Genomic DNA, 12,518 nt, shown 5'->3' with positions numbered 1-12,518 from the left:
GATTAACCAACTTGAAGGCCTCCAAACAATCCAAACCAAGATGCCCAACCCAGGATTGTACCAAGGTCTCCAATTACCAACTAATCAGAACCTTTATGGTACAGTGACAGTTGTAGTTTAAATCATGATAAGACTGTCAATAAATGTTAGGCATTCAGGTAATGAGATACGCCCAAAAGCAGTTACTCAAGCAACTGGATATGATTCTTTTAAATGATCAACTGTCAATAAACGGTAACTAGCCTGATTAAATCTCGCTAATAGCAGCCCGCCAAACATCCGCCGGCTCCGGGGCCAGTTACAGCCCTGGACAGCAGAGTTTGTGTTACACAGACTAAACGGCAACGCCTTACCTGCAGATGGTAACGTTGTTCCCGTCAGGACCGATCTTGTCGTCCGGTATGCTGAGTGTCTGGAAGTCGCTAACGTTGAAGTACGCCAGCGAATCCTCCACGTAACCACGCATGGACACGCCCGGCTCCGGGCTGTAACCGTACAGGTACACCAGCCGAGGGATGAAGTTGGATGTGTAGCCAATCACAAAAGCCTACACAATGGTTGATACGAGTATTAGAGCTTGGGAATACAAAAGGCAATGTTTTGGTCAGATGTTGTGCCTTTGCGGAATGCAATTTACCCACAATGAGCACTACATCCACCTAGCTTTGGTAAGGAACATCTTACTAAACTTGGAGGCCCTGTATTTGGGGAGTGTCACACCTGGAGTTTTTCCAAAAGTCTAGTAGGGTTTCCCAGTGTGAGGGATTGTGGGTGTAGTTTCTTCTTAAAATTACCTTTCATAGTTACTATACAATCTGAGTTGTTTTGTGCCTAAAGGCAGCTCACTAGTTATATGAAAAAAGCAATAAAAAAGACTATTGGAATAAAGGCAGTTTTTTAAAGTTCTTACATTGGAGACGACAGCGATTTTTGCCAGGACGTCGAGGATATTGTACCAGACGCCGATGTCCTGAGCGCGGGCAGCCATTGGTCGGCGATACTGCGTGACGAACTTGTACGCGTCCAGGCGAATCTCCAGGATGTTGTTGATCAGAGCGAAGAGCGGTGCCAGAGGGAATGCTGCCACAAACAGCGTGACAAAGCCAAACTGGATAACTGAGGAAGAGGGAAGCAACAAAAGATGGTTGAAGTATTAAGACAGTTATTCTTGAAATGTTGGCAATTACATCTTCGTGATGACCTCTGAAGTATAACAACAATGTTTTACTCCAAAAAGGAGTTACTCGAGCTCCTTAGCAACTGGATATGGTTTTGGAAACGGTCAGCCTTTGGACCTTCAAAAAATTGTCTTCCACCCATCTTTGCATATTAATTCATAGTTAGGATAAACCTGTTCTTCAACTAGATCTCTTTTACATAATTCAATTCACAGCTAGTATATACAAATCCTCTCCAACAAGATCTCTTCAGTGTCACTGACGAAAACTGCTGGATAGTAGCTGAAACGTCTGACCGTTTCCAAAAATATATCCAGTTGCTTGAGCAACTACTTTTTGCCGTATCTTTTTACGTGGATGTCTCAACGTAATATGTTTTACTACTGTGTAGAGTCCATTCCAAGACACCATGAGGGCTTTTAGGCGATATTTATATTAAGTAGTCTGAATTATTTTGAATAAAAGAATATCTGAGCCACAATAATTAAATTATTTTCAAAAAATTGACTAAGAAAATACTCATTTATTTGATTTTCTTTGAATATTTTAGAAACATTTTGAAAGTAACTGTACAAAAGTATCTTTATTTAGAATAATTGTGAAACCTCTCTGTGATTATTTCACATTTACAAATATTTCCAAAAAATGGTAAACCTGGCCAAATGGTAAAATTAGTTTATTGCCCCCATAAAAGTAAGCCCTATTGTTGCATCTGTATATTTTTAGATTTCACTGCTGGGCACTGGTGGATCCTTTGTGGTGGGCCATTGTTGCATGGCACCCAACCATACTTTGCAAGTATGTGTGAATTGCTGTCTTCCCAGCCCACCAAACTATTTACAAAAAATGGTAGAAAATGGTAAATGGTAGAATGCTGTTATCATTATTTAGAAACCATTAGAAGTATCCAATTCCACACCATGAATATTTCCAAAGTTTTACAGGACCAGGCAAATATTTATAAAGTTGAAACAGTGTTAAAAATATTTCTGAAGTATCAAATGTCCTAGACATATAATTACAAAACTTTAAAATCAATTCTAAACAATGGCAACAAACATCCGCATGGTGTCTTGGAATGGACTCTACTATAAGACAACAATTGTTTCAACTGCAAACTCAAAACACGGCAAGAACGTCCTTTCTCTTTCCTTTCTAATCCCAAAGAACAAATGTTGTAGACACAAAACAAATAATGTGACTGTATAATTTTGCATTTTTTTAGAGAACTGTCGCACAAAATTGCTCTATTTGAGGTACTTTCCCATAATGATTTTTCTGTACAATAATCTAAGATATTGTTTTCAAAAATATAAAAAGTGGTGTATTTTATTTAATGTTATACTGGAAATGTTAAGATCTTCATGGTGATTCTGATGTTTGCAGTTTTTGAATTACCCATTTCCAAGTACTCCGGGAATAGCGCCATGATGGGGACGGGGACGAGATCGCAGTCCTGTTCCCAGCGCGTGTACGCCTGCGAGGGTACCGCATCCTGGTCTACGTTCCCGCGCCGAGACCACCAGTTCTTCAGCTTCCTGTAATCATAATGACATCACAGTCCTCAACACCAAGTTTGAAACAACACATGTACCAAGAACGTACTTACCTCTGCCTAGCCAATGAATGACACAGACTCTTTTGGGCACGACCCCATCATGGCCCTGTGGGACACCGTGCGACTACCAGGGTATTTCGGGGCCCTTCTGAAATCTTCAAAACACATTTTCCTACGTTTAAAACCCAAAGACTTAACCCCCACTGCAAAGCTCAGTTCATCAGGTTTGTTTTGGTTTAAACAGTGGGAGGCATTTTAACAAACTACAGAAAGAAGATTTAATATCAGGATTTCATAATCCTTATGGGTCAGTCTAGTCTGTGAGCTGCCATTCAGAGTATTAACCTTGCAGGAACCTTGTAGAAGCAAGCATACCCCCCCCCCCCCCCCCCCCGGGTATATGGAAAAATGTATAGAAGTGGCAAGAAATGGACAAGAATGAAAAACAACAATTATATTCCATTTGAAAGTATTTTAATTTGAAAGCAGGTATAAGATCTCCGAGTTGTACTCACGGGAAGATGAGCTCCATGAAGTTGTTGTAGGCCTGCTTGCCCACCATGATAATGGCCAGCTGGAGACACAAGTCGATCAGGCAGCCTCCAACATCACACTGGCAAGGAAAGGTACCGACAGGTTAGCATTACACAATGGTCCACTCAACAGTGCCACCTAGTGATTGGTTCATGAAGTGCACTGAACATTTAAGTGCACATCCTACAGCCAGAAGAATCATGATAAGGTTTAAATTCAAAACTTGGGTTAAATATATAAGTTTTTCTTTAAGTTAACGAATATCTAGCTTTTACTAGTTTTAGTTTTTCTATCAACTCAAGAATGATTTGAAAAGTAAACTTCAGTAAGATTCATTTCCATTTCCATTTGTGGCAAAGTGAATTCATGAATCAAGAGAATATGGTATTTGTTTTTAAAAACAATGTAAGATGATAAAAATGTTCGTTATGAGAGGTCACCAACCAAAACCGCAAACTTAAAGACAATGCATATGTACCAAAGTTGATAATATCTTACTTCTTGAACTAATCTAACTGTAGTATCCAACACAAATTTGACAAAGACTGGTCAAATGCTGTTCAGTCGGAAATTTGGGTGAGTCCAATTTCTGTGTTGGATATTACAGTTAAAATAGTTCAAGAATGACTTCTACCACCACAGATAAACTTTCAAGTTAAAATTATATCTTACTTCGTCGGGTCTGTACTCGTTCAGGAAGTAGTTGTAGTCTCCTGGTCTTCCTACAAAACTTCCCTTGAAGAAAGCTATGTAGAAGATAGAAGCGTAGTAGTTGACGGACTGGAAGAGGAACATCTTGAAGGTGAAGCTGTCCTCGTATTCCGTCTGCGTACGCGGGAGCTCCATGTCCGTCAGCCAGTAACAGACACGTTCGTACATCTGAAACACGGGAAATTTTAAACTCGTTCAAGTAAATCGAGCTCGAATGTATTGCAGAGTCCTCCCCAGAGGATGGAATAACAGAGGCCCTCCACTATACTCCTAGCCCAGCTCCACTATACTACTTTTGAAATTTAGTGTGTTTCTTCCCAATTTTCTTGGTTAGTTTTGCTAAATTCACAGATTTTTGTGCCAATTGGCATCACTTTTCCAGTGGGCATGTGAATGGGCATGTGAATGATCAAAACAATAGTAGTTTTGCACTTCATAACAAGGAATCACTATAATGTATTATACTGTACTTGGAGTATTTGACACCCTCTATCATTGCAAAATGAACCCATTTTCATGAAAGCGCAGCACGTTGGTCCGGGTTATTTTGCCAGCCCCTCCATTATACTAAAAAAATTCTGGGGAGAACCCTGTATAGTCATATTCATAACTTTGCTGTGGAAAAATAAAGAAAGCAAATAATAGATCACTTTGCATGCCAGGAAAAATGGAGTATTCTGGGAGACATGGGGGGTCAGCCAATTCTTGCCATGTAGAATGAACTTGACAGATATTTCTTCACTGTTTCTGTTACATATACATGGCTTTACATGTTTGGAAGTGTGTAACTGCAAGTAGCTGCTGTAAAAAATTCAAATGCCCAGTTTCCTCCAGTGCCCTCAAGCATGGGGGACACTATGCTGAATTCCTCCCCTACACAGTCAGATTTGAGCCCCTATATGCTAGCTGCTGTACTAAAAAAAAAGCATAGTGAATTTTCTGTTGCTTTGTACCAAAGATTAAACAATGTTACCTTTTTTTCATTCAGGGTTGTAGCCAGCTTGAAATCATTTATATAGAGCGCCAAAGGGGGTCCCAAATTTTGAAAAAAATTGATAAAGTTTATTGCAAATTCATGCCCATTGGGCTAATTGCAAGAAAAGAATGACTAATTACATGAGATGAATAAATGTGGTCTGAATACATGTAGATAAACTAAATTCTAGGATACACATATTAAGTGGATGAATATACATACGATACGTAATGGGGTACTAAGTCTACGTAACTATTACAGGGTTTGACTTCTTTCTTGAAGACATTTGAAAATGAAATGCCGCATGTGTTCTATAATAGATTGAACCATTGATGTTAGTAGGAAGAGAATCTTTTGTGGCGTGGACGATTAGTCGGGTAGAATACAGGAGCGGGAGCAAAAGCGGGCCGTCCGTCTGGCAAGACTGGGGGGGGGGCGAAGCCGCCATGTCCAGTGGTAGGGTCAGGCATTCCATGTGCTAATGCTCCACGCTGTGGTCCTCTCGTCAGCTTAGGTTGGTCTGGAGAGATGTCTCGGGACGTCTTAGGCTGACTCTTGTAGGTGCTGCTGTTGTTCCTGGGTGGGGGGTTAGGTAATCTAGCGTGTCCAGGATAACTGCGGGGTAGCGATTGACCGGGCTGATCTGGCCGGGCACTCTTTCTTTGTCCACCGAGCAGGTTATTCCTTGGTTTACCCCTTTTGTACTGCGAGTGGTAGGAGGTGTTTCCGGGTTTATGTTTGTTGTCATTTGCGTCACGACGTGGGGACTTGCCGTGATTCTTCATGGATGTTAGTCCCAAGGCCTTAGATGCCTGTTTCTTCAGATTAAAGGCTATGATTCTGACGCCGTCGCTGCTTAAGTGATAACCGTCGTTCTCGTACACCTGTGGCTTGTAGTCTTGGTCCTTCCACAGTTGTGGGTGGCTCACATACAGCAGTTGCTTATTTGCCTCACACATGTTGCACAGATGCAGGTTTACCGCTGAAATGTCTTCGTTCACATTCGGGCGGCATTTGGAGTCCCTCCTTGGTGGAATAGCCGATATTACGACTTCTGCTTGGGGAAACAGGGACTGTGTGGTGCTGACTGTAAGCTCGTACTCAGATATGACGGTCTCCTTTGATTTTGACATGATGTCGTTGGTACCTAGGTGCAAAATGACCGTGATGTACCTGTACCCACAATAAGGACGGCACAGAACTCCGAAATCTTCGCGAAGAAAACGGCAGGTTGCGGAACAGAGTCAAACATTTAGAAGAGTTGTTTGAGTCACTTAAAACGACGTCTTTGACCATGAAATCCGAGATGAGTGACATTAAACTCTCCCAAGATCTACTGAAGGTCAAAGTGGGCAACGTGAAAGATCTCCTAAAATCCAAGAAAAGCGACGACACCCAGCCTGAATCAGACCCCGAAGAACCCGCGGTAACTTATGCGCTACCCACTGCTAACCGCTTCGAGGTTTTAACCCAACATAAAAGCGCCTCTAAAAGGCCAACTAGAGAGAACACCGTAGAGATCACCTCCAAACCCACACAGAACACCGATCCTGCAGTAGTGGCAGAACCACCACGCCAGGAAAGCGTAGCGCGCAAACGGGTTGTTCTGCTGGGTGACTCCAACGCACAGAAACTTAAGCCCAACCTCTTGTGCCCGACAGCAGACACAGATAGACCCTCTGAAACACCATTTCCTACATTTTGAGGTAGCTGTAAATTTTGTTGGTAGACTATGCTGTTCAACGGCATGTGTTTTAGTGAAAAATTACACAAGGAAGGCAGTTTTTTTCCATCTTTACAGGGATAAACAAGTCCACTAGCCCTATTGTCTAGGGCAAGTGAAAGTGCTGTTCGGGCAAGTGCATGTCCTACCCCACTTGTCCGATTGGGCAAGTAAGATTTTTCCATTGATTTTAGTGCAATTCTTATATAATACTTGTTACTTTTTACAGTCATGACATCAAGCAATTGTCTACAAAGAATTCCATTGCTGGAAGTGAAAATGCATTATACTAGTAACAGTGACATTTGAATTTTGGGCAAGTGAAAAATTGGTTCGGGCAAGTACATTTTTTATGTGCTTGCCCGATAGGACAAGTGGATTTTAGAAAACTTGTTCAACCCTGAACTTTACATATTCATTTTTGTCCGTCACAGAGGATGGAATGGGCAAAATTTTTATCCGTCGCCAGCTGCAAATCATTTCAATTCGAAGGACGGAAGGACGGGTGCTGGCTACAACCCTGATTTCATTACATTTTGGCCAGGGCTCTAGCCAGCATCCGTTTTTCCGTCAATTGACAGAAATTTGCTCAGTGTGGCAGAAAAATTTTAAAACGACGGACAAAAATCCTTGGTGGAAGCTACAGGCTGCCTGGGGACGCCATCCACGGCCGTAAGAGCCACACGCTGTTTGTTTTGCTATTCTTATGATTGTTGACAATGTGTGTCGGCGCTCTTTTGCATACGATAATCTCATTAAAAACCCGTTTTTCAAGGTCTCTGTTCAGTCTCTCTAACTCCTGGAATAGTATTTTCGCGGTTTTTGCGACAATGGGAATTGGCTGACGGAAAAAACAATCGAGCTGGCTAGAGCCCTGATACATGTATGGCCCTCGAAAATGCAGACAACTAAGCTTTTGAGTTACCTTGTTGAGAATCATGATGGCGACCAAGTTCAGAAGGGCAGCGGTGGCCGAGGTGGCGAGTTTGGCGCGCTCCGAGATGAGCCCCAGGTCCGATCTGTAGAACACCACCACGATGACGATACGGTACACGATCACGGCGAACACAGCCGCCAGAACCAGCGTGACCTGTAAGTGTAAGGTAGATGAACCATTACCATCGACAATTTGGGCTTGAAGCATTAAAATGCTGGATAAAGGCAACATTTTAGGAGACTCAAATAGAGATATATTGATGAATTTGTACATTGTGACTGTAAAATAAAAGGAACCTAATAGCCAGGATAACAGTTGAAAAAACAGAAGGGTTTGAAACTTGGAAAATTGTGACATGATTTAAAAAAAGTCCAAAATAGATAATATTATTGATAATACATACATAATACATGTAGTAAATAAAACAAAATGGATTTGCAGAACAAATCTGGATCGTACAATAGAATGCTAAATGCAAAATTGGTGTACTGATCCTTATTGTTATGTTGACTAATGAGAAATGTTTATATTGTGTATTTCTAGGTTTTAACTGATGTAGCAGGGCTATTAGATAAGTCTATTGCAAAATATTCGTTAAATCAGTAATTTGCTCGCTCGTTCCTCACTCACTCACTCACTCACTCACCATGAAGAGAACCACCAGCCCAGCCCAAATGAGTCTTGGTACTTTATTGTAGAATGGCAGGAAAGCCTCTTCAAGCTGAAACAGAGAAAACATCAATAAATGAATTGAACAGTTACAATACAATTGTACAATTGAAGCAAAAATAATAGAGATATGATTGATCCAAACTTTAACCTTAGAACATCAACTTTTAGAACATCAATTCGCATTTCAACACAATGTAGTGTGTGATCATTACACACAATAATTTAAATTTGAAACAACCACATTTCAGAGAAAACAAAATTGCTGCAATAGACCTGGAAGAGGATTATGCAACAAGTCTTTGAACAAACAAAATACTTCATGTTATTTATATGATCAGACGAAAAAACAAACTTGAACACACTATCTACTGATAGCTACAGGTGTCACCACAACACCCACAACAGTTTTACCATAAAATTTCAAATTCAACAACTTGAAGTTGTATCAGGACATAAGAATGTGAGAGTTAGAAAACCAATGAAAAAAGTACACTCATGTAACTTGTAAGGTCATCTGTGGCTGGGAGTTGTTTGAAGAGATTGCCTTAAATTTTCGTAGCTTTTTAGTTTATACTAGTTTTTCAAACTTGTCTGTACCTGACAATTAATAGTTTTGATAAAACAAACTCAGAAAAGGCACATTGTGCTTGGAATTGAGATCTCAGAGGAACAAACTGAACCTCAATAACAAAAGGATTGGATTCCAAGCATCAGCCAAATGTCAACCTTGCTTGAGGAGCTGAGGAATTGTCTTGAGTGTGTGACAGGGGCTTCAAGATCAGGATAAAAAAACAATGAACATTGAACTGAAGAACTATTGTTGGAACAGTGAACCTGTCTTGGATGCTGAACCTACGGAAGCCCGGGGGATATCAAAGTTAGGATTGGCCAGTCCTTCTGGAGTCATGATAAGGACCTATCATGAGAGGAATTTGACAATAATATGCAGAAGTGGTTTATTCCATATTCCCTGTACATCTGACTAAGTATCAACATAAGAAGGTAACTACCAAATCACAATTAGCCATTAAACTTATGACAGCAGCTGATAATAACCAGTTTGACCAAAGAGAGAGTGGCTACATATCCGTCAAATATCTGAGTGCTTCATTTTTGAATTTCTACAAATTGGTCTAGTGCATGAGGAGCCATTGGCACCACCCCTGTGGTGTTGCCAAAAATATCATCATCATCATACCTACTGGATAACAAGTGTCTTTTGAGACATAACCATCTTGATTTGATATCTAAAATCTGCACAAGTACTCATTACTGAAGACATTTTAATATGAAAATACATCATTCATAACAGGCATAATTTCATAAATGACAAAAATGTGAAAATGCTTTTTTCGAAGAATATTAAAATCAAATAATTGTGATTTCTGACCTTGTTGACAGGGTTGATCCGGTGAGTGGAAACTTTGGACTCAAACTCTGGCCGAGGTCTCTCCTGGAATAACCAAATTAAAGCATTAGTTTAATCATTTGAGGAACACTCTATATAAGGGTTAGACATCCAAGTTAGACATCCAGGTAATAAGAATTATGCTAAATAGCATTAACTTAAACAACAAGATTAGATTTTCTAAATGGTCAGACATTTCAGTTAGCATACGTTTTATCGGTAATAATGGTTTTGGAAAATTTGAATGAAATACAAATTGTAGGTCATCATATTTGAATGAAATCAGTGGCAAAAAATGAATAATTGTTTTCATCATGGACGTGAATAACACTACCCCGTATAACCCCTGACCCAACCTTCAGTAGACCCCTTCCAAAACGCCATTTTGAATCTATTGCTAGAGCACAATCTGGCAGGAGCGCAGCAAAAAAAGAGCGCTGAAATATGGCGTATCCAATGAAAAGCAGTGCCGGAACAGTCATCTTCAGTCACCGTCTGTGGTTTGTTGTAAAGAATACTTACTACTTCTATGTATATGAACAATAGCATTGCCACGAGTAGACAAACAGGGCTTCTTTTAAACATGGGAACAAGGGCGCTGTGCCCCCATCTTTGGACTCAGTCGCTCCACTCAATCCTTGTAATTTTTCTCTAGATATGAACACCTGGACCAATATTGTTGTGGACATACATTCTATGTACTTCATATCAGGCCGAAAAATTCTTAATTTTGGTACATTTTTCATAGCTCCAGATGGGCTGTTGACAGAATCGGCTAATCTATTTGTAAAGAGGGGTGGTCAGGGTTGATGACATAAAGCCTTTACCGACCTCTTCGTCCTCGAAGCCCACCAGGTCCCAGTCATACGAGATGACAGCTTGTTTCCTCTTCCAAAACTCCAGGAACATGGTGGCTTAAGGAGAATAAATCAACATACAACAGTTACTGTTAAGGTCTCATTAATGATCTTATGTCATTAAATTGTGGATGGATATACTTAGTAAGAATGCAGTAAGGTTTATTCCATGTCATGTGATGAGGTATCAGCGAACCTATTGAAGGGCTGGGTCTGAGCAAGGAGCTTTTATCAGATAAAAGCTCCTTGGTCTGAGTTTGATGCAAAAATATACACTAACTTGCATTTTATCTTTCGTGATATGTACATTTTGTATACAAGACAGTACATATTGCAAGTTCTTTCAATTATACACAATGTAAGAATAATTATTGACCAAAATACTATAAACATGAAAATGAAGATGAAAATACTATAATGAATTAGATATAATTATGAAGGTTAGACATCCAGGTTGACATTATCTAAAGACAATTTAATCTCAACAACAGAATAAGTTCAGAATCAATCTATTTTCTTTATTCAGGTTGTAACAAAACAATACAGTGTGGGCACTAGGCAGCAAAGCTGGTATTGTGACCACAGACATATAAATATACAATCTACTTTCGAGTGACATCCATCACTCTTCTTCAGTGTCATTAACATATGAGCGACATTTGCCTACAATCCGTTATACATGATTGTACATGACCAGTGAATTTGACATTTTGAAATATTTTTTTCCAATGTAGTATTGTATGTATAGATGTAGTATAATATTGATTTGTGCTGCCAGTCCATTCTTATGACACTGAAGAAGATTGATTGATGGATGTCACTCGAAACGTCTGCAAGTTATCTCCAGGTGTAGAGACTGAAATGTCTACAAATACAACATAATTATAACAACAGGACGTGTGTTAAATAGCATTAATTTTCTAAGACAGAAGCTATACGGAAGTCTACCTACCCCACAGAGCCATGAAGATTGCAAAGAACACGGTTGCTGGATTGTCTATCACGTGTGAAGCCTAGGGTTAACAGAGACTAAAGTTAATACAAATATAAAACATTCATGTTATTATCAGTTATTATTATATATGATAAGTACTATGCTAGGGAAAGTTCATATTTGTACACCTCTGACCAGATTATGAATTAAAAGTTTTGGTTTACCAGTCTATGATTTATTGGCAACAAATTTATCATTCATTATAATTGCAATGCTTGCTTTGGACGATACATATCCAAAATGTTCCCTTATCACCAATTAGAGACTGTGAATCTAATGTGTTTCTCATGAGTTTCATGGTAATCAATCACTCCTAGGAGGAGAGCATAGCAGACAGTAGGCTGGCAGGTCCTTGTGTTTCTGTGCCATGGGTGGAGCAATTGGTAACGCTAGTTCACCTTTATTCGGGGGTAACCTATATTCGTTGTTTTGAAGGACATGGTATCTAGGAATATCAAGTTGAGGGACTGTGGTTTCATATTGCAATATTATAAAAATATTGCAATTTGAATGTGGTTTGTAGACTTGATACCCCGAAATACAATGCTTTAAAAACAACGGATATAGGTTACCCCTGGATAAAGGTGATCTAGCGTTAATGGATGCTAGCTAATAAGTCTATGTTTTCCATTGGGTTTCACATGACATTGTGTATCCTTCAGTCATACATTGGAATCACAATAGAAAAGTGTCCCAGTATGTGTCTACTGCATGACTGAGCTTTGCGAGGGTTAATCTGTTGTTATTACTGAATTAATATCTTTTGTCGTAAAGTTCTTTTGCGTAGTTTGTCATAGTCTGGAAAAGACTGACAGAGAGAGAGAGAGAGAGATTCTGAGCCAGTGTCCGTTTTTCAGTCAATTGACGGAAATTTCCTGCTTGTGACAGAAAAATTTTAAAACCAATCCGTCAACTTTGACAGAAAAAAATCTGATAAAAGCTCCTTGGTGGAAGCTACAGGCTGCTTGGG

At 39.7% G+C, this 12,518-nt stretch overlaps 1 protein-coding gene across 12 annotated transcripts in view; it reads right to left on the bottom strand.

Moving 5' to 3' along the window:
* Positions 1-12,518, bottom strand: part of LOC118406393 (anoctamin-4-like) — a 60,518-nt gene that overhangs the window by 6,374 nt on the left and 41,626 nt on the right. For all 12 annotated transcript variants that reach the window (XM_035806432.1, XM_035806431.1, XM_035806421.1 and 9 more), the window contains 10 exons: positions 11,507-11,567; positions 10,529-10,611; positions 9,680-9,742; positions 8,264-8,338; positions 7,606-7,770; positions 3,943-4,149; positions 3,252-3,349; positions 2,577-2,716; positions 911-1,116; positions 354-547 (listed from right to left, as the gene is read on the bottom strand). In XM_035806432.1, the coding sequence (XP_035662325.1) occupies positions 354-547; positions 911-1,116; positions 2,577-2,716; positions 3,252-3,349; positions 3,943-4,149; positions 7,606-7,770; positions 8,264-8,338; positions 9,680-9,742; positions 10,529-10,611; positions 11,507-11,567 (1,292 nt within the window). The remainder of the gene's footprint in view (positions 1-353; positions 548-910; positions 1,117-2,576; positions 2,717-3,251; positions 3,350-3,942; positions 4,150-7,605; positions 7,771-8,263; positions 8,339-9,679; positions 9,743-10,528; positions 10,612-11,506; positions 11,568-12,518) is intronic.

Source organism: Branchiostoma floridae, chromosome 19, assembly GCF_000003815.2.
Source record: "Branchiostoma floridae strain S238N-H82 chromosome 19, Bfl_VNyyK, whole genome shotgun sequence".
NCBI lineage: Eukaryota > Metazoa > Chordata > Leptocardii > Amphioxiformes > Branchiostomatidae > Branchiostoma > Branchiostoma floridae.
The sequence above is the reverse complement of the archived record's forward strand: the minus strand, read 5'-3'. Positions and strand labels throughout refer to the sequence as shown.